The sequence below is a fragment of the Chiloscyllium plagiosum genome, chromosome 9, assembly GCF_004010195.1.
Source record: "Chiloscyllium plagiosum isolate BGI_BamShark_2017 chromosome 9, ASM401019v2, whole genome shotgun sequence".
Lineage (NCBI taxonomy): Eukaryota > Metazoa > Chordata > Chondrichthyes > Orectolobiformes > Hemiscylliidae > Chiloscyllium > Chiloscyllium plagiosum.
Genome location: NC_057718.1, coordinates 4,255,914 through 4,278,138, shown reverse-complemented (window position 1 = coordinate 4,278,138; position 22,225 = coordinate 4,255,914). Strand labels below are relative to the sequence as shown.

At 46.6% G+C, this 22,225-nt stretch overlaps 1 protein-coding gene and 1 long non-coding RNA gene across 4 annotated transcripts in view; one reads left to right on the top strand and one right to left on the bottom strand.

Moving 5' to 3' along the window:
• LOC122552563 overlaps positions 1 to 20,530 on the top strand; it is a 35,153-nt gene extending 14,623 nt beyond the window's left edge. For both annotated transcript variants that reach the window (XR_006312417.1, XR_006312418.1), the window contains exons 2-3: positions 4,231 to 4,431; positions 20,316 to 20,530. This is a non-coding gene — a long non-coding RNA (uncharacterized LOC122552563). The remainder of the gene's footprint in view (positions 1 to 4,230; positions 4,432 to 20,315) is intronic.
• The window catches only part of LOC122552555 (immunoglobulin kappa light chain-like), a 39,520-nt gene continuing 24,296 nt past the window's right edge, over positions 7,002 to 22,225 (bottom strand). The window contains exons 3-8 of one of the 2 annotated variants that reach the window (XM_043695253.1): positions 18,809 to 19,153; positions 13,244 to 13,363; positions 12,297 to 12,361; positions 9,392 to 9,433; positions 9,247 to 9,289; positions 7,002 to 8,669 (exon numbers count right to left, since the gene is read on the bottom strand). In XM_043695253.1, coding sequence (XP_043551188.1) covers positions 8,653 to 8,669; positions 9,247 to 9,289; positions 9,392 to 9,433; positions 12,297 to 12,361; positions 13,244 to 13,363; positions 18,809 to 19,153 — 632 coding nt within the window. In that variant the 3' untranslated portion in view covers positions 7,002 to 8,652. Of the gene's footprint in view, positions 8,670 to 9,246; positions 9,290 to 9,391; positions 9,434 to 12,296; positions 12,362 to 13,243; positions 13,364 to 18,808; positions 19,154 to 22,225 lie in introns of those variants that run through there. The other variant, XM_043695255.1, reaches the window with a different exon arrangement.

The window sequence follows — 22,225 nt, the reverse complement described above, 5'->3', positions numbered from 1 at the left end:
GGGTGCAGGCGCGGGGAGGCGGGTCCCGGACTGTGGTGCAGGCATTGGGTGGCGGGTCCCGGACTGGGGTGCAGGCGCGGGGAGGTGGGTCCCGGACTGTGGGGAAGGCACGGGGAGGCGGGTCCCGGACTGGGGTGCAAGCGCAGGGGGGCGGGTCCTGGACGAGGGTGCAGGCGCGGGGAGGCGGGTCCCGGACTGTGGTGCAGGCATTGGGTGGCGGGTCCCGGACTGGGGTGCAGGCGCGGGGAGGTGGGTCCCGGACTGTGGGGAAGGCACGGGGAGGCGGGTCCCGGACTGGGGTGCAAGCGCAGGGAGGCGGGTCCTGGACTAGGGTGCAGGCGCGGGGAGGCGGGTCCCGGACTGTGGGGAAGGCGCGGGGAGGCGGGTCCCGTGCTGGGTTGCAGGCGCGGGGAGGCGGGTCCCGGGCTGGGTTGCAGGCGCGGGGAGGCGGGTCCCGGACTGTGGGGCAGGCGCCTGGATCCGGGACCAGCACTGTGGGGCAGGTGCAATGTGGCGGGTCCCAGACTGTGGGCCGGGCGCGGGAAGGCGGGTCCCGGACTGTGGGGCAGGTGCAGGGAGGCGGGTCCCAGAGTTTGTCCAGGGCAGGCGCGGGGATGCGGGTCCCAGACTGTGGGGCAGGCGCGGGGAGGCGGTTATCAGACTGTGGGGCAGGCGCGGGGAGGCGGGTCCCGGACTGTGGGGCAGGCGCGGGGGGAGGCGGTTCCCGGACTGTGGGGCAGGCGACTGGAGTCGGGTCCCGGACTGTTGGTCTGACGCTGGGAGTCGGGTCCCGGACTGTGGGGCAGGCGCAGGGATGCGGGTCCCGGACTGTGGGGCAGGCACAGGCAGGCGGATCCCGGACTGTGGGGCAGGCACAGGGATGCAGATCCCGGACTGTGGGACGGGCGCGGGGAGGCGGGTCCTGGACTGTGGGGCAGGCGTGGGGAGGCGCATCCTGGACTGGGAGGCAAGCGCAGGGAGGTGGGTCCCGGACTGTGGGGCTGGCGTGAGGATGCGGATACCGGACTGTGGGGCTGGCGCCGGGATGCGGGTCCCGGACTGTGGGGCTGGCACTGGGAGGCGATCCCGGACTGTGGGGCAGGCACAGGGAGGCGGGTCCCGGACTGTGGAGCAGGCACAGGGAGTCGGATCCCGGACTGTGGGGCGGGCGCGGGGAGGCATGTCCTGGACTGTGGGGCGGGGGCAGGGAGTCGGGTCCCGAACTGTGGGACGGGCGCGGGGAGGCGGGTCCCGGACTGTGGGACGGGCGTGGGGAGGCGGGTCCCGGACTATGGGGAAGGTGCGGGGAGGCGGATCCCGGACTGTGGTGCAGGCGCAGGGAGGCGGGTCCTGGACTGTGGGGCAGGCGCGGGGATGTGGATCCCGGACTGTGGGGGTGGCGCATTGAGGCGGGTCCCGGACAGTGGGGCAGGCCCGGGGAGGTGGGTCCCAGACTGTGGGGCGGGCGCAGGGAGGCGGGCCCGGACTGGGGTGCAGGCGCAGAGAGGCGGGTCCTGGACTAGGAGTCACGTACGGGGAGGCAGGTCTTGGACCGGCGGGCAGGCGCGGGGAGGCGTGTCTCGGACAGTGGTGAGGGCGCAGGGAGGCGGGACCCGGAATATGTGGCATGCGCGGGGAGGCGTGTCCCAGACCGGGGTTGGGGAGTGGTGCAGGAAGGCGTGTCCCGGACCAGGGGTGGGCGCGGTGAGGTGTGTCCCGGACTGTCCAGCAGGCGCGGGGAGGCGGGTCCCAGACAATGGGACGGGCATGGGGAGGCGGGTCCCGGACTGTGGGGCAGGCGCGGTGTGCCATGTGCCGGGCTGTGGGGCAGGCGCGGAGAGGCGGGTCCCGGACTGTGGGGCAGGCATGGGGAGGCGGGTCCCGGACTGTGGGGCGTGCACTGGGAGGCGAATCCCAGACTGTGGGGCATGCATTGGGAGGTGGGTCCCGGACTGGGGTGCAGGCGTGGGGAGGCGGGTCCCGGACTGTGGGGCGTGCATTGGGAGGCGGATCCCAGACTGTCGGGCAGGCATTGGGAGGTGGGTCCCGGACTGGGGTGCAGGCGTGGGTAGGCGGGTCCCGGACTGGGTTGCAGGCGCGGGGAGGCGGGTCCCGGACTGTGTGGCTCGTGAGGTGAGGCGGGTCCCAGACTGTGGGGAAGGCATGGGGAGGCGGGTCCCGGACTGTGGGGCGCGCGAGGTGAGGCGGGTCCCAGACTGCTGGGAAGGCATGGGGAGGCGGGTCCCGGACTGTGGGGCGGGCATGGAGAGGCGGGTCCCGGACTGTGGTGCAGGCATTGGGTGGCGGGTCCCGGACTGGGGTGCAGGCGCGGGGAGGCGGGTCCCAGACTGTGGGGAAGGCACGGGGAGGCGGGTCCCGGACTGGGGTGCAAGCGCGGGGAGGCGGGTCCTGGACTGGGGTGCAGGCGCGGGGAGGTGGGTCCCGGACTGTGGGGAAGGCGCGGGGAGGCGGGTCCCGGGCTGGGTTGCAGGCGCGGAGAGGCGGGTCCCGGGCTGGGTTGCAAGCGCGGGGAGGCGGGTCCCGGACTGGGGCACAGGCGCGGGGAGGCGGGTCCCGGACTGTGGGGAAGGCGCGGAGAGGCGGGTCCTGGAATGGTTTGCAGGCGCTGGGATGTGAGTTCGGATTGGGGGTAGGAATGGGGAAGTGAGTCCTGGACCGGGGGCAGGCATGGGGTGGCGAGTTCTCGGGATTGGAAGTCCGGTGCGGTCTGGAAGCTCGGTGCTGGTGTTGACTGGTCTGAAAGGACTGAGTCTGGTGCCCTCTTCTAATTCCTTTTTATTCTTATGTCCGACCTTTATTTATCATTCTTTTAGTTTTGTATCTACCTCATTCTTAACGAAGGGCTCTTGCCCGAAACGTCGACTCTCCTTGTCCTTGGATGCTGCCTGACCTGCTGTGCTTTCCCAACACCACACTCTTGACTTTGCACGAGATAATAATCTAATTCAATTCAGTTCATTTTATAAGTTTTTTGAGAACCTCTGTGCAGATGCAATACGTTTGCTCTTGTGCTTAAAGCTTAGCCTCTACTAACGTCAATGATAATAAGTCAAATTACTGCAGATGCTGGAAACTTGAAATGCTGGAGAAATTCAGCAGGTCTGGCAGCAGTTGTGCAGAGAGAAACAGTTAAATGTCTCGAGTTCATTTTGATTCTTCTACAGAACAATTCTGAAGAAGACTCGAAGAGTGTGGTGTTGGGAAAGCACGGTCAGTCAGGCAGCATCTGAGGAGCAGGAGAGTCAATGTTTGGGGTATAAGCCCCTCATCAGGAATGTGGTGGGTGGAGGGAAAGGGTCTGAGAGATAAATAGGTGGCTGGGCGTGGGGGTGGGGTTGGGGCTGGGAACGTTACCTGGGAAAGCGATAGGTAAATGCAGGTGAGAGGTGGTTGTTATAGGTCGGAGAGGAGGATTGAATGGATAGGTAGGAAGGAAGGTAGACAAGTAGAACAGGTCAAGAGGGCGGAGGCAAGTTGGTGGGTTGAATCTGGGATGAGGTGGGGTGGTGGGGGGAGTTGGAAACAAGTGAAGTCCACATTGATGCCGTGCGGTTGAAGGGTCTCAAGGAGGAAGACGTTCTTCCTCCATTCGTTGGGTGGCTTGGATTTGGCGGTGAAGGAGGCCCAGGACTTGCATGTCCTTGGTGGATTGAGAGGTGGAATTGAAGTGATTGGCCAAAGGCCGGTGCGGTTTGGTGTGTGTTGTCACCCACATGACATTCAAGTCCTGGGCCGCCTCCACCGCCAAATCCAAGCCACCTGATGACTGGAGGAAGAACGCCTCATCTTTCGCCCTTGGGACCCTTTAACCACACGGCATCAACATTGACTTCAGTGCTTCAGTCAGCAACTTTGTACAGAGTTGGCATAGGATTCTCAAATGACAGCTGCAGGAAGTCCAGGAATGCGACTACTGGACATTATTGTTCAGTGTCATGTTTGACACGAGATGCTCCCATTGCACTGTGAGAAAGCCCAATTTCAACTCTAAATAGGAAACTCCGAAATACAAACTACTGACTCAAACACCAGCACACAATCTGAAAATCAATATCAAACACAGAATTCTATGACAGCAAAACATTTACTTATCCACTGCGACAGAGAGCATCAAAGTGAAGGTGGAGCATTTCAGGAAAAAACATTTCAAAGAGATGTAGTTTTTCATTTGCTGTAATTTCTCAGAGTGTTGTACTGTTGCTCTTTCAGGATCTCAGTAACATGGAACTTCGAGGCTTTTGCTGAATATGCAGCACAGAAAGAGGAAGGAGGAAGTAGGCTGGCCAACAATGAATAAATTTGCTGGAAATGTATTGACACATTGCAGATAAACAGTGAGGCTGTTCTTCCAGTTTCTGTTCATCTCTCTGGAAGGAAGTGATCTGCTGAGATGTGAGATTCAACTCCACAGTGAGTAGTTTCAGCATTACAGGCACAGTACCAGCAGCAAGCTGGTCTCCACACTCTGTCCATTCATTTTCCCCACGTGAATTGTATCTCTGATAGGAATCATCTTCCACCTTAAACCTGTTTCCTGTAGCAACCACATTCCCTATATTAACCCAAACTCCTACAGGGACCATGAAAATTGAGATTGGTTACATCAAGATGCTTCACAAAATCGTTACGACACGAGGTGAACCCTCCTGCTTAATTTAAACCAGAAAACAAAAGATTTATTCTGTGCAGTAAATTCGAGTGGCTACGAGCTATTTCAAGTAAAAATTAACAACTTTCTAACAGGGGACAATTAACTAACGATTATTTACAATTCCTTCCTCTAATCTATCTTTTACATTCTTTTCTATAATATTAGTCCGATAAAACTCCCAATTAAGATTTATAGAAAAATTCAAATTTTAAAACCAGCCAACACAGTCAAATCTTCTTTTTGTCTTCATTGGTAGATTTGCTCCCCAGATCAGTGTTGAGGTTTTTTCTCTAGACAGGTAACTCTCAGAGAGTTCTGACTAGCAGTTTATCTGTTGGTCTGGTGGCAGTTCTCCTGTCAACTGTTTAATTTTCCCAGGTCTTAAACTGCCAAAGCATCAGATTGTGTCATTGGCTTTTCAGTTTGTCAATATACTAAATTCAAACTGGATTGGAATATGGATTTTTTCAGGGTATAATTTAAACGGATCGGCCTAGTTCGAATCTGTTTTGTCGTTTCCAGGCAACCAGCTACCCCAATAGCTGGAGCAATGTTACATTGTGTCTTATTGAGAACAGTTGGTCCTGTCACTGCTAGCTTTTACTCTCTTAAAGGTGTTGTTCATCCACATCTTCATAACAAAAATACCAACCCAACATTAATACTGTATGAAAGAAGATCGCTGATTGGGTAGAAAGTGAAATCTCATTGGTAGAAGTGTTGCCATACTCATTCTGATTTAATTGTTGGGTGTCGGAGAAGCAAAAAGTGACACTAAGCTTTCTAATAATTGCTTAAAAATCTTTATTTTGACAAAGAATTCAGCATTACAATCATTTAAAGCGATAGCGAGCAGGTTAATTGAGGATCACCTAATCATTTGTGATAATAACAAACCTACATTGCAGTAAAAAATCCATAAAATCTCCACCTAATCAGAAATGTTGGCCACAGCTCTACCTGAAAGTAGTTGTAAGATTATTCTCCATTAAACTTAGCAGAATCTTTGATAATTTCATAGTAATAGAATCAGAAGTAGGCCACTTGGCCTGTTGAGCCTGCTTCGCCATTTATTAAGATCGTGGCTGACCTATCCATCATCTTAGCTCCTCCCACCATATTATCCCCATAATCCTTAATTCCCCAACCATGCAAAAACCCATCCAACTGTGTTTTGAATATATTTAATGAAGCTGCCTCTACAGCTTCCTTGGGCAGATAATTCCATAGATTCATGACTGTATGGGAAAAGCAGTTTCTCTTCATCTCTGCCCTAAATCTACTCTCCCTAATCTTGAGACCATGTCCCCTAGGTAAAATCAAGGACTGCAGATGTTGGAAACCAGGGTCTAGATTAGAGTGGTGCCGGAAAAGCACAGCAGGTCAGGCAGCATCCGAGGAGCAGGAAAATTGACATTTCGGGCAAAAGCCCTTCATCATTCCTGATCTACTGAGCATTGGTGACTGAGGGAGTGGATGTTTATGGATGTAGTGATAATAGAGAGATTGAAGTGTGATCTTATAGATATTTATAAAACAATTAGGGTTATAGGTAAGTTGAATAGCAGATCTCCTTTCCATAGAGTGGGGGATTTCAAATATGAGAAGTGAAAGACATAAAAGCACATGAGGGGCAACTTATTTTTACAGAGAGAGTGGTCATATATGGAATGAACTTCCAGTGGAAGTGGTAGATGCAGGGACAATTATAATGTTTAAAAAAATTTGGATAATACATGAATAAGAAATGTTTGAAGGGATTTGGGCTAAGACCAGGTAGGTGGGACTGGTTTAGTTTGGAATAGTTGTCAGAGTGGACTGGTTGGACTGAAGTGTCTGTTTCCACACTGTATAACTCTATGACTCTAAGTGGGCTGCTTTCTCCTGAATGGTATAAAACATCTTGAGTATTGATGTACCCATCCAGGCAAGTAGGGAGTATTCAATCACATTCCTCTCTCGTGCCTTGTGGACAAGCTCTGGGGAGTCAGGTGGTGACTCACCATAGATTCTTAACCTCTGACCCACTCTTTTTGTCACTATGTGAGATGTCCAGTTGAGTTTCTGGTCAATGGTAACTCCAAGGATGTTGATAATGTGGGGTTCAGGGATACTAACACCATTGAATGTCAAGGGGCTTTGGAGATGGTACTTGCCTTGCATTTGTGTTGCTCGAATGTTACTTGTTACTTGTCAGCCCAAGCCTGGATATTGTCCAGATCTTGTGACATTTGAATGTGGACTGCTAAGGATTTGCAAAAGGTGCTGAACATTGATGTTTCACATTGATTATAGTTTTGCTAGGGCTCCTTGATGCCACACTCAGTCAAATGCGGCCTTGATGTCAAGGGCTGTCACTCTCACCTCCCCTCTGGAATTCAGTTCTTTTGTCCATGTTTGAATAAAGGCCAGGAGGTCAGGACCTGAGTGACCCTGGTGGAACCCAAACTAGGTGTCACTGAGCAGGTTATTGCTGAAGAGGTGCTGCTTGATAGCACTGTTTATGATACCTTCCATCACTTTACTGATGATGGAGAGTAGACTTATGGGGCGGTCATGAGCTGGTTTGGATTTGTTCTGCTTTTTATGTACTGGACGTACCTGGGCAATTTGCCATACAGTTGGGTAGATACCAGTGTTGTAATTGTACTGGAACAGCTTGGCTGTGGGTGTGGAAAGTTCTGGAACACAAAGGCTCAATACTATAACTGGACACTACGTTTGCAGTATCCAGTGCTTCCAATTTTATCTTGATGTCATGTTACTGTGGCCAAATCATTTACAATAACTCAGTGAAAATAGTTTACCAGCAAATAACTCAATCCCAGTGAGTGTGATGCAGTACATCCAAACCTTGTGCTGACTCATCAAAAACACAGCTAGAAATTGGTTTCAGTATTACAGTTTGTGTCCTTCAGTCCAGCACAGCACAATCCAAAACTGCAATTTGGAGGTTTACACTGGGGAAAGCTGTGCTTCATACAGTCAAGGTAAAAGGTAACATCATCAAAGTCCCAGAGGGCGGTTCTTTCATCACAGAGAGAGAGAGAGAGTGAGGTATCCCTCAGATCATCGATGGAAGGAGAGAAGAATTAATGAGGGAGGAGGAGGGACAGTGAGGGGCATCAGGGAGTGAGGGAGGGGTCAGGGAATGGGTGAATGTGCACTGAGTGGGGAGGGATGTGAGTGAGTAAGGAGGGAGGGGTAAGTGAGATTAGGGGCAGTGAGTGAGGGAAGGAGCAAGGAATGAGAGGAGGGGGATTGTGGAAGCAATGCAGAATAATTCACTTTGATCAAATTAAACTTCTTACGATGGTGAAGGTGGGTCTCAAAGGAAATTGATGAAAAACTAAGAGGAACAGAAGACGGTGAAGTGGGAACGATTAAAGTCGGTCTGAATCCCACTAGGTAATGTTCATTCTGAGATTGTGGTCAGGCAGAATTGTCACTGGATGAATAATCAAGAAACACTGGCTAATCATCTGGGAACTTGGTTAAAAGTTAAGTATAAAGCAGGCCTCAGTGATGGTGACAATGAAACTATCACTGAGGATTGTAAAATCCCATGTAGGTCCCTATCCTTATCTGCTCTGGCCTACATGTGACTCCAGACCCACAGTAATATATCTGACTCTTAACTGTCCCCTGAAATGGCCCAAAGTAGCAATCAGCTCAAGGGCAGTTAGGGATTGGGAACAAATGCTAGCCTTGCCAATGAGACCCACATTTCAGGAAAGAATCAATGAAAGCTACTCAAAGATGGATCTAGTTGTGGAACGTGTAACGAATGAGAGGTGCTGATGTGAACAGACAAACTGGGGGCAGCAGCATATCAGATCAGCTTCTGGAACAGGAGAGGGGATTGGGAAAGAAGATGGAGAACAGACTTGTTTGGTCCAATGATCTTTCTTGATCAAAATATCCATTTGGTGTCTTCATCCCTCAGGAAAGATTTGTTCAGCGGTTCATCTGTCAGCTGTTTATTTCTTGTCTGTTTCTGTAAAATCAAACATCAAGGTTGTGAGATGTGACAATAATAGACGATTTCAGTGAATGTCTGAGGTCTCAGGATTGAGTGAGCTGCGCCGAGAGTTCAGCATCATTAGCTGCAGTGAGCTTTAATACAGGTCCCTATGGTCACTGGGGTTGGTCAGTGTTATCACTTCCGGTCACAGGGACTGGTCAGTGTGGTCACTCCCGATCACAGGGATTGGTCATTGTGGTCACACCTTGTCGCACGGTTCACTCCTAGTTGCAGGAACTGGTCAGCGCAATCACTCTCAGTCAGTGGGACCGGTTAGCACGGTCACTCCCGATTACAGTAACTGGTCACTGTGGGTGTCTGCATGTGTCTGTGTCTGTGTGTGTTAATGACATCTGAAAGGTGCATTTCCATACAATGACACACGGCTTGAATGATGTCCTGCCACCACATGGGAATGACTGCTCTCTGCTGCTTTATACAGTGCTGCTGTTCATTTCAGTGAAACTTTCCCACACTTTTCCTCATTGATACAGAATGTAACCGATCCACAAGCTTCTCCTGAGCTTTTGTTAGTGTTCCAACAACATACCTTTAAGGTTGCTGTAAACAGATTGATCCATTGGCTGTAGTGTCTAACAGAAAACAGAGAAATATTACAAACTGGGACCGAGTAGCGGATGCACAATGTAAGGATGTTTGTAATTTTCCCATATTTTAAAATTTTAAATTCTCACCGTGTACGTAGCATTGGAATCTTCTGGAAAATTTTGTGAGTTCTGGAATGAAATGTAAAGTAGTGTTTAACACATTGTTACTGTTGGTTCCTGAGTTCCCTGGGATGATGCACCATCTTTAGTTGTTTCTTCAGTCAGTTACACACCGTACTTAAACCAGGAACAGTAATAAAGTCAGAGCCAAGCAGATTTGTAACTGTACATGCAGAGAAACCGAAAGTGAAGGATATTCCCCAAATTGATAATAATCTGACCCAATCACATGGACTCTGGTGGAAGGAATTAGGCAGCTATAAAAATAAAATTCAGGGATGTGCATCAAATCTCAATCAGCTGAGGGGACGAGGAATTGTCTCAGAGCAGGTTTCATGCTCCCAGCCAGAGGCTCAAAACATGAAGTTATAAGGTCATCTTTCATGAGCTGAGGATGTGAAAGATTAGATTGGAAAGGTGTACACAGTGCCCACTGTGGCCCTCGGCTTATCGGATCCTGGATATCCATTTCAGCCATCCATGGGGATAAAAAGGATGACGTGGAGGGGCAGGAGGCCCTTGGTGAAATGGAAGTCTCCATTGCTCCTTGTTCCTCTTGGAGGGGGTGCCATTCCTCGGAAATGAGAGTATCCTCAAATAACACCTGCCCTTTCACCAAAGATTCAGTGATCTGCCATGATGCTATTGAATGGTAGAGCAGGCTAGAGGGGCTGCACGGCCTTCTCCTGTTCCTGTTCCTTATGTTCTTCATAAACCCTCCATCCTGTTCTCTTGCCGGTGTAGGCTAGTTTCTAAGCAGTGAATGTGTTCTGCAGCACGTTCAGGATTCTCTTCAGGTTAACATGCAGGTTCAGTTGGCGGTTAGGAAGCCAAATGCAATGTTAATATTTATTTCAAGCAGGCTGGAAATGAACAGCAGATAGAGATGTAATGCTGAGTCTGTATAAGGCTGTGACCTATATGGACTTCAGTAAGGAGTTTGACAAGGTTCCCCATAGGAGACTGATTAGCAAGGTTAGATCTCATGGAATACAGGGAGAACTAGCCACTTGGATACAGAACTGGCTCAAAGGTAGAAGACAGAGAGTGGTGGTGGAGGGCTGTTTTTCAGACTGGAGGCCTGTCACCAGTGGAGTGCCACAAGGATCGGCGCGAGTCCTCTACGTTTTGTCATTTACATAAATAATTTAGATGCGAGCATAAGAGGTACAATTAGTAAGTTTGCAAATGACACCAAAATTGGAGGTGTAGTGGACAGCGAAGAGGGTTATCTCAGATTACAACAGGATCTGGACCAGATTGGCCAATGGGCTGAGAAGTGGCAGATGGAGTTTAATTCAGATAAATACGAGATGCTGCATTTTGGGAAAGCAAATCTTAGCAGGACTTATACACTTAATGGTAAGGTCCTAGGGAGTGTTGCTGAACAAAGAGACCTTGGAGTGCAGGTTCATGGATTCTTGAAAGTGGAGTTGCAGGTAGATAAGATAGTGAAGAAAGCTTTGGTATGCTTTCCTTTATTGGTCAGAGTATTGAGTACAAGAGTTGGGTGGTCATGTTGCTGCTGTACGGGACATTGGTTAGGCCACTGTTGCAATATTGCATGCATTTCTGGTCTATTTCCTATTGGAAAGATGTTGTAATACTTGAAAGAGTTCAGAAAAGATTTACAAGGATGTTGCCAGGGTTGGCAATAGGGAGAGGCTGAACAGACTGGGGCTGTTTTCCCTGGAGCGTCAGAGGCTGAGGGGTGATCTTATAGAGGTTTACAAAATTATGAGGGGCATGGATTGGATAAATGGACAAAGTCTTTTCCATGGGGTGGGGGAGTCCAGAACTAGAGGGCATAGGTTTCGAGTGAGAGGGGAAAGATATAAAAGAGACCTCAGGGGCAACGTTTTCATGCAGAGGGTGGTACGTTTATGGAATGAGCTGCCAGAGGATGTGGTGGAGGCTGGTACAATTGCAACATAAAAGAGGCATTTGGATGGGGATATGAATAGGAAGGGTTTGGAGGGATATGGGCTGGGTGCTGGCAGGTCAGACTAGATTGGGTTGGGATATCTGGTCGGCATGGACAGGTTGGACCGAAGGGTCTGTTTCCATGCTGTACATTTCTATGACTCTATGACTCTGGTCAGACTGCATTTGGGATATTGTGAGCAGGTTTGGGCCCCATCTCTAAGAAATGAGCTGGCATTGGATGGTGTATAGAAGAGGTTTACATGAGTGACCCAGAGATGACGAGCTTGGCATCTTAGGAGGGAATGAGGACTCTGGGTCTGTACTCGTTGGAGTTGGGAATAATAAGGGGGATCTGATTGACACTTACAGAATAGTAAGAGGCCTGGATGGAGTGGGTGTGGAGAAAATGTTTCCACTAATAGACTAGGACCCAAGGCCGTAGCCTCAGGGTGAAAGGACGACTCTTTTGAACTGAGATGGGGAGGAATTTACTCATCCAGAGCCTGGTGTATCTAGGGAACTTATTATCACAGAGCGATGAAGAGGCCAAGTCATTGGGTGTATTTAAGGTAAGCTGAGAGACATCTAAGAGATTTTCAATTACTAATGGGTTCAAGAGTTATGGAGAAAAAGGCAGGACTCTTTATCTTCTGGTGTATAATTATCCACAATCAGTTCAGGCCCCTTGGAGGTTTAGGTGGGTGTGACTCTTGATGCTGAGGTAGGATAACTGTATTGGTCTCTTGTATTGCTTCACCACATCCTGTAGGTTTGAGTACAAGTGAAGGGGGTTGGGCTTTTAAAGTTGGGAAGTGATCAGTGTCATACCTCCCACTCCATCACACCAATCCAGCCCTCAGTGACAAAAGACTGGTCAGAACGTATCCCATCAGACTGAGCCTTCCCATCACAGAATCCAACATCCTCAAAAACGACCTGATCTCACCTGTGGCGTTCTCACATTTTCGTAGCCTGCAGTTGTGTCCGGATCATCAGCTGTTCCGGATTGTGCTGTGAAAGCAATGATCAGACACCCCGCCATCAGTTCCAGTCATTTTCACTACATTGATCTGCTGCCAAACAATCTCTCCATTTCCAGCTTACTGAACACTTTATTCTGGTCTTCTCTATTCTAGTCGGGCAAATGGGGGCAGAGCGATAATGTTACTGTTCTACAGGGATCCAGAGACCCAGGCTCTGGGAATAGGTTTCAGTTTTGGATCTCTATTTGTATGTTTCTGAAGATAACTTGCAGCTTGGTTTCTTTCCTCTCAGAGTGACTGTCATTGGACCCTGGGAGGTTTCTGTAAAGTTTCCTATCTTTACACAGTAACACTGAATGGACTGGGAGATAGGACATCTCTGGGATAGAGTACCACTTCATTCTTCAGCATCTGTCACCTGACTACTACTGTTAATGTTATCTAATCCTCTCCACCACTCACTCATTATTAGGTGTTGGCTTGCTCAGATGGCTAGACAGCTGATTTCTGGTGCGCATTGACACCAGCAGTTTAGGACACGATGTCAGACTCTCCTTCTCAAGCTGTCACCTCATCTGAGGCAAGTTGACCCTCAGTTTAGATCACCCTGAGTTATTTCTCTTTAATGAGAGAACAGCCCTACAGTCCAGTGGGATTATGATGTCTTTACCTGTATCTCATAACTCTAAGGTGCAATGGTTTCCAAACCCAGCAGAGCACGTGGTGAAATTTCAGTTCAACTTATCGTTAAAACAAGTTGTGGAATTGAATCCTAGTCTCAGTGCTGGTGACCGTGAAACTGCCTTTGATTGTTGTAAATGCCTGTTTGGGAAGGAAACTGCCAACATTCCATGAATGAATCAAACAGGATCATCTACGATAATGAAGACAAAGTGAATGATTGACTCACATGTAGAGGACTGCTTTTTTCTCAGACATGTGTATCCAATGAATAAAATTAATCCACTAATTCCAAACAGAGCTCCCAGAATGAACCACACAAGTTTTGTCTTCCAAAGGTGAGTTATTTCTATGAAAAGAAATGACATGTTTAAGCTGTTAAATTGAACATCTGCTTGGTCAGAAGTGGTGGTCACCAGTGATTGGTGGTTGTGTGATCACTCTTTACACACATTCACATGACAGCACTATTTATACTTCTCTGTAGAAGGCCCATGACGATGATGTACCTCACTGGGGAAGGGAGCTCAAATCAAGTCCCAGTATTCCCAGGGCCTTTGTAATTTGATGAAAAGAGAAAAACTCTGAGCAGCCAAGTTCTAGTCCCCATCAAAATCTCACACACATCGTTTGCTTTATGACATGCCGACGAGATGAGCATTCTCTGCTCGCTACTTCAGGCAATGTTTCATGTGTTGCAGTAACATTTATTAAAACTGCAAACACCTTCTCACACAGTTTCTTTGGTTTAAAGCAATATCTTCTCCCACAGTCCACAAAATACATGCCTGAACCCTGAAGGAAGATGAAGCACCCTTTAAAACGAGGTGTTTGACCTCAAGAATGTCCTGTTAGAACAGGTAATCTCGAAGAGTGTGGTGCTGGAAAAGCACAGCTGGTCAGGCAGCATCCGAGGAGCAGGAGAATCGATATTTGGGCATAAGCCCTTCATCAGGAATGAGGAACTGATGAATAGCTTATGTCTGAAACATTGACTCTCCTGCTCCTTGGATGCTGCCTGACAAGCTGTGCTTTTCCAGCACCACACTCTTTGTCTCTGCTCTCCAGCGTTTGCAGTCCTCATTTTCTCCTAGACATCAGGCTCCACAATCATCAGTTCCGTCAGGAAATTTTGAGAATTTTCTGATATGAGTAGAGGGCCAGGTTTCAATCTGGTATTGATACCCACCCAAAAGCTCACACTTCAGAAAGGTAGTAACGTACATCATTGGCTGAATTTAATTAGACATTGTATCGAGCCAAACACCATCAGAAGTGCAATGACAGTCCAGCAGGGGGTAATGGAGAGCTCTCAGTGTGTGTTCAGTTTGGCTGCTTGAGAAAATACTGTGTGCAAACAGTGCCTTCACTTGAAAACAGATTAGTTCCTGCAAAAGGCGCATGACCAGAGAAGTGGAAGTCATTCAACAAGGAGGAGTTCAAGAAGATAAAGAACAAAAGGTGAAGCCTGCATCTGTGAAACAAGTCAAAGAGAGTCTGAACCATTAACTTGAAGGTGCAAGGCTTTGAAACAGGATGGAAACGTGACACAGCTGTTTCAATGCGGGCTGACAGCTTGCCTCAGTTGAAGTCAGTGAGAGTCAGAAACATCTCCAAGGACCAGGAGGCAGAGATCCTCGGGAGTGAGGACTGATCACAGTGAAGATTACTCACAGTGAGTGACATTGCACTGAAGCATTATGTCTCCAGGACAAGCAGCCTGTCTCATTGCTGAGCAGAAATGTCAATATGTGCCCAGGTCTCTGAGAAAGAGTGGGTCGAATACATCAGAATGAAGGTAGGAGAATGTCAGCAAACATTTCAAAAGGTAGTTATAGATTTAGGTAAACTAAGGCAGGGGTATCACATTATTCAGTCAGAAGACACTAAACCAATCAGCTTATGCACTACCTGGAAGATTCCTCACCCTCTGAAGGGAAAAGTAATCCCTCAGTTGGACACCATGATTGATAGTGGGGTCATACCACGGTAAAATTGCAGAGAGAATGGTTCTCAGCATTAATAACTGTTGTAAAGACAAGTGGAGGACTGAGATTTTGTGTGGATCTCATTCAGGATAACAACGGAGTTATGAGGACATCCTCATGTGTGGCAACATGAAGGGGGAACATAATCAAAGGCTGAGGAACGTGTCAACACAAACGGAATGCAGGCCCTACTCACTGGGTCATAGCCTGATGGAACTGTACAGTACAGTAACAGATCTTTTGGTTCGACTTGTTGATGCCGACCAGGTAGTCTAGATAAATCTAGTCCCATTTACCAGGATTTGGCCCATATCCTTCTAAACACTTCCTCTTCTTACACCTATCCAGCTGCCTTTTAAGTGTTGTAATTATAGCAGCCTCTACCATTTCCTCTGGCAGCTCATTTCCATACACGCACCATGCTCTGCATGAAAGTGTTGCCCCTTAGGTCCTTTATAAATCTTTCCCTCTTACCTTAAACTTATGCCCTTGAGTTTTGGACGCCCCACCCCAAGGAAAAGACCTTGACTATTCATCCTATCCATGCCCCTCATGACCGCTATAAGGTCATCTCTCAGCCTCCGACACACCAGGGAAATTAGCCCCAGCCTATTCAGCCACCCTCTTTAGCTGAAACCCTGCAGACTTGGCAACATCTTTGTAAATCTTTTCTGACCCTTTTAAGTTTCATTACATCATTGCTATAGGACAGAGACCAGATTTGCATGAAGTATTCCAAAAGTGGCCTAACCAATGTCCTGTACAGCCGCAACGCATGCTCCCAAATCCTATACTCTATGCACTGACCAGTGAAGGCAAGCATACCTAACCACCTTCTTGACTGTCCTATCTACATGTGATTCCACTTTTAAGGAACTATGAAATTGTATTCCAAGGTCTCTTTGTTCACTTACACTCCCAGGATATTCCCATGAAGTGGAGAAATCCTGCCCTGATTTGTCTTTCCAAAATGCAACACCTTACATTTCTCTAAATTAAACTGCATCTGCCTCTCTTGGGCCTATTGGCCCATTTGATCGAGAACCTTTTGTACTCTGAGGTAAACTTCTTCACTGTCCATTAGACCTCCAATTTTGTTATATTCAAAATTACTAACCATACCTCCTCTTCAAATCATTTATACAAATGACGAAAAGCAGTGGGCCCAGCACTGATCCTTGTGGCACACCACTGGTCACAATCCTTGAAATAAGGAAATGGCAGGTGATGACATTCTAAGCTAGCATTTTCCAAGAACTAGGATTCATGGTGTATCAAAGGAAGACAAGGTCTATCAGTGAATTTCCAGCACCGATGTCCGTAAGTAAGATAGAATGCTTTTGAGGCATGGTGAATCAGAGAAAATTAATCTATAACTCAGCTTGTCTTACTCAAACCATAATAGAGCTTGGGATGACATGTTGCGGCTCTACAAGACTTGTGAGGCAACGTTTAGAGTACTACATATGATTCTTTTCATGCTGCTATGGGAAGGATGTTGTGCAGAAACCATTTATAAGAATGTTGCCACACTGGAGAGTTTGAGTTTTAAGAACAAGCTGCATAATTTAGGAACTGAGGAGCAACCTTTTGTTGCAGAGGACGCTGCGTATATGCAATGAGAGCCAGAGGAAGTAGTAGAGGCTTTGAAATGTTACTTTGAAAAGGCATTTGGACAGCTACTTGGATAGGAAAGGTTTAAGGAGACATAGGTGAAACACAGGCATCTAACAGTAGTTCAGTTTTGGATACCTGGTCAGCATGGACAAGTTAGAGTGAAGGGACTGTATCATTGCTGTCTGACTGTTAGACTCTTTAGTACTGAAGTAACAAACAGACTGCAGCTTTTGAAGTATTCATGTAAAGCTACTCTGTCCTGATGTTTTAGTGCATTCCAATCTGCGCTTTTTCATTTTTGTAGCTGTGGATACATCGTCCATAGGATTAAAAGTTATTCCTTCTCCAAGTGCCAACATAAAAACCAGATTATCTTATGTCAAGAGCTTTGTTGGGCATTGAACACTGTTACACAATCATTGAGGCAGGAACATTGGCAGTTCCATAGGGGTGTGAACGTTTCGCAGATTACATTGTGAGAGTGAAATTTCAGGTCAAGATTGATCATGTGTTATTAGGTTTGAAAAGCATGACAAAGATGCTACTGTGCAGACAGAGCTTCAGGATTACACTGATCAGATATGACAGTGGTATAGCCTGTGTTCCAGATGAGGTACAAACAACGGCAGGTACACTCCCAAAACAGTAGTGGATCAAGCAAAAGATTCCTTTCTTGTGAAAGAAATCAAGGTATTGTCTACAGCAAGAAATGTCAATACATAAGACAACATTGTCTGCAAGTGATCATAACATATAGTTGAGCAAGCCAAGTTATGGAAAGGTACCCCAAACAGAAACAGCATTTAACAAGGGTTGAAAAAGTGTTGATTTGAAATGATAAAATGGTTGTGCCAAAGTCACTGTAAAGGGAAGTCCAACAGAATATCCACTGGAGACACTGAAGAGCCATAAAGTGTAGAGCAAGATCAAGGTAATTAGTCTGGTGACTGGGCATTTTGAAATAAAAAGAGGATTACATTTCATCATGATAAGCATCTGCTGTTCAGAACGAAGAGGCAACAGAGCCAAGGATTTCATCAGGATTTCTAGAAATAAGGCTATCAATGATTCCATCTGAGGTTAGAGGACAGATGAATTTAGACCTGGTCAAGTTTGAGTTTGCAGCATTGTAAGTTCCCCAGTCAAATGATGAAATGGTTTCCCTGGAGCTGATTTTAAGTTTCATTGAGACAGTGTTTGAGGTCGTGGTCAGAGTGGGAGTGAGAATTAAAATGAGAGTGAGTGGAAGCACAGCACTGATTGAAGATGTGAGCCTCCACAGCAACAGGTTACTGGTCATCTGTCTGTTCCTCTGCATCATCTCCCACGTCTCGCTGACAGTGCATTGAAGGTAATAATGTGCTTCATTTGTGGAACCTTTTTGTCAACAGATCTCCTCCAGTTTCCTGTCCTCACAAACTTCTCTCCCCCTCCCTGACACCTCTGGTGCCTGATGAAAACCCACAAGCTGGATGAAGTGACCTGTGCTCCCTTTCCTTTCTGGACTCCACAATGATCCACTTGGTGCTGCCCCTTCATCAGGGTGCTCCGTATAGAGCAGCATTCTTGAGCAAGGTCCTCCAACAGGACATCCTTTAGATTAAGAAGATGGAGACTATGAGATATCACTGACACAAATTTCCTCTTGTGTTAAAGGCCATCTGTCAAATGGCTGTCTTGGAGCTCCCACATTGAGAGTGGGCCTTGCTGAACAGGATGCTAACCAGTTAGAGTCCCTGAAGCAGCTCGTTCTCTCCCTCAGGGGGCTTCAGCCCAAAGCTCACTGTCCCTCATGAGTGGAGAAACATAGACTAGCCTGCCCCTTCCTGAGGAGTGTCCCCTCGACAGACAAACAGACTCACCACAACCACACCAAGCCAATCAGGAGTGGATAGCTGGGGTCCGGAGATTTTCATTTGCCAAGTGATAAGTTGCAAAGTTCCACCAACAATTAGCCAATAAGAAATATTTTCCCCATGAGTAGTAAGTGAAATTTACAGTTGCTGATTTGATATATTATAAGCAATGTGAAATTCAAGTGAAAAAAAGGTTGTTGTTGTCATTTTGAAAATCAGTTTGAGGCAAAAGTTGAAATTGTGAAATGAATACTGTACAATGATCCCCCTTTCCCAGCCTGTCCATCACCCACACAATCAGAGATCATTTCGTATCATGTAAAGAGGACTTACCTGTTACACATAGCTGGATTCCTGTCCCACTGATATTTCCACATACTTCACAGTGATAAACCCCAGTATCATTGGGCTGCACGTTTGTGATGGTCAGAATGAAGCTGTTACTGGAAGAGTCTCTGGAAAACAGGAATCGCTCAGGGAATCCTGACGTCCGATGTGCTATGTTCATCACATCATGTGTTAAAACCCAGTCCATACTATTCCCTGCTTGCTCCCGCACCCAATAAACTTCTGTATGTGTTACTGCGGCGTTCCTCATGGTGCACTGTAACCGGGCAGTGTGACCCTCGGTGACACTTTCCAGGCTCTGAGACTGGAGAAGGACTGGGGGATTTGAATCTTGAAGAGAAAATGTGTGAATAAATTAAAATTAGTCTGAAGCCTGTTAGATATCTCAAACACTTCATAAAAACAAATCAGTTTATGTTATCTTTGGTAGTATCTTGACCTATTATCAAGCAGCCTAATCTGGAAGACTCAAGGATTATTTTAATTTGAAGATTAACATGCAATGTTCAGCTGCCTCTGCCATTTCCTCCTCAGGCACAAACTTGTTGCTTCTCCCTCCTTGATTACTGCAGAATCCTCCCAGTCTTCTCCCCATATTGCCTTCCTATTTTCCTAATGACTCAGTCCCTGTTTATTTCTTCTCCAACACTCTCCTTGAACTAGTGGTTTCTTCAGACCTACTGTCATCAAAACCCTCCGCAAACAACTCCTCCAGATCCATTTGTGCTCCTTGCTGCTGCTGATCCTTCATCTAATCTCCAGTCCTCATGCTATCAAAGCGATCTGTTCACATCTATCCAGTCTAGGTCCCAGCTCAAATATTTGGGCTTGGATCCTGCTCATCTATTTCTGGAGTCTCTTGCTGGCTCTCAATTCACTGAATTGATTTTCTGACCTCAGATTTCAATCTCCGCAGTGCTTTGACTCACCAATCTCTCCAGCCTCATCCAGATCTAAAATCCAGAGTTCTTTCCTGTACAACGCTCTATTCTCTCCCACTTCCGAACTCCTCAATGGTACTAAAGTCTCTAGCTGACTGATGCTCTTCTTTCCAACCAGTTCCCTTACTTAGATTTCTCTCCAACTTTCAAATATTTTTAAACCCAACATTTTGACCAACATGACTGTTATTTCTTTTCATGTTTGATTTATTGCCTCTGTTGGATTTTGCCCAATATCTATTTTGTAAAACACTTTAAGAACAATTTTGTTGTTAATGGTGTTATGAAGTTGAAGGTGTATACTGTATATTTAAGAGAGAATGACTGCTGTTCTGCCCTGAGAGTCTTACAAGCACCTGTGGTATGATGAGATAGCAGTCTGAGTGTACTTGAATGTTGAAACTATGTAACATTTAGCTGTGAAATGGATACCTGAGTTGGTTGCTGTTTTGACAACAACTCAAATTTAACCAATCAGTTTAAATTATGCCCAAGGATACTGAAACCCAACTGATATTGAATTTATTGTTTTGCAACCTCAAACCAATGAGATGTTCCGATATTGGGGATATAAAAAAGCCAGGCATTTTGAAAATTGGACAAAGCAACTGCCATCAACATAGATCCAAGAAATTAAGGAACACACTCTATCAAAGGTACCTTTTCATAGGAAGCATGTTTGCACTGAAAAGAAAGAAGTTGGCACAGGGAGATCTTCAGCTGAAAGAAGAAAGACACCGAAATCAACAGCTGCTGTGTGGTTTCGAAAGTAAGTTGATGTAATTTTAATAAGTGTTTTATTGGAACAATATATTGTTATAGAATTGGAGGCAGGTAATAAGCAGATAAGATAAAGAGGGTTGGAGTTGTGAATAGTTGTTGTTTAATGTTCACTTTTAGTATTAAAGAATAAATTGATATTATTTTCTTTAAATACTGGAATTTGGGAGTTCTCTGTCACTCATATTTTAACAGATTACATGACAAGTTAAGCTTTTCTGGCTGTTTGGTTTAATTAACAGACAAGCTTCACTGCTGTGTCATAGCAGTTTGGGGGCTTGGGTCCAAAGTTTGAACAGGTTTAGACAGATGCAGTCTAGATTTGGACAGATTTGAACAGATTTGGGTTACGAAAGATCCCAACAGATTTAAACACTTACTGATTAGTGTCCGAGATCTTTAAATAAATCTTAGGTGAGACAATTTGTTTATTTTCGGTTGCTTGTGGTTGGGTAAATTAAAAGTGAGAGAAATGGCTCTTAAGATGGCTAAAGATGTTCTGGGGTTTGGAGATGCTTCCCAAATTTGCCAAGAAAGTTTAGAAAGACAGGAGAAGGGCAACTTTTAGAATTAGCAAATAGGTTAGAATTAGGTTTAATCAGGAACAAAAGGAGAGCTGAAATTGTAATGGAGTTAGTCAAGCACTTAGCTGTATCAATTAAATAGACAAGTGCAGTAAAGTTAGAAAAAACTTAAATTGAAATTGAGAGAAATGGAGTCAGAAGATAAAGAAAGGGAAAGAAGAGCCATGAGAAGAGAAAGAGAGAGGAAAATTAAAGAGACAGATGTTCTTAGCTGAACGAAGAGAAAGAGTAGAAAAAGAAAGAAAGAGAGACAGGGAAGAAAAAGAGAGAGAAAGGGAGAGAGAATTTGAACTTCAGAAGTTGCAAATTAGTCAAGAAAGTCGTTAACAGGATGGAGATGAAGTAAAAATGTAGTGATATATACAAATATGTTGAAATATTAATAGACAATAGACAATAGGTGCAGGAGTAGGCCATTCAGCCCTTCGAGCCTGCACCGCCATTCAATATAATCATGGCTGATCATTTCTAATCAGTATCCTGTTCCTGCCTTATCTCCATAACCCTTGATTCCACTATCTTTGAGAGCTCTATCCAACTCCTTCTGAAATGAATCCAGAGAGTGGGCCTCCACTGCCCCCTGTGGCAGAGCATTCCACACAGCCACCACTCTCTGGGTGAAGAAATTTCTCCTGAGCTCTGTCCTAAATGGTCTACCCCGTATTTTTAAGCTGTGTCCTCTGGTTCAGCACTCACCCATCAGTGGAAATATGTTTCCTACTGCCAGAGTGTCCAATCCTTTCATAAACATATGCGTCTCAATCAGATCTCCTCTCAGTCTTCGAAACTCAAGGGTATACAAGCCCAGTCGCTTCAATCTTTCAGTGTAAGGTAATCCTGCCATTCCAGGAATTGACCTCGTGAACCTACGCAGCACTCCCTCAATAGCCAGAATGTCTTTTCACAAATTTGGAGACCAGAACTGCACACAGTACTCCAGGTGTGGACTCACCAGGGCCCTGTACAGCTGCAGAAGGACCTCTTTGCTTCTATACTCAATCCCTCTTGTTATGAAGGCCAGCATGCTATTAGCCTTCCTCACTACCTGCTGTACCTGCATGCTTACCTTCATTGACTAGTGTACAAGAACACCCAGA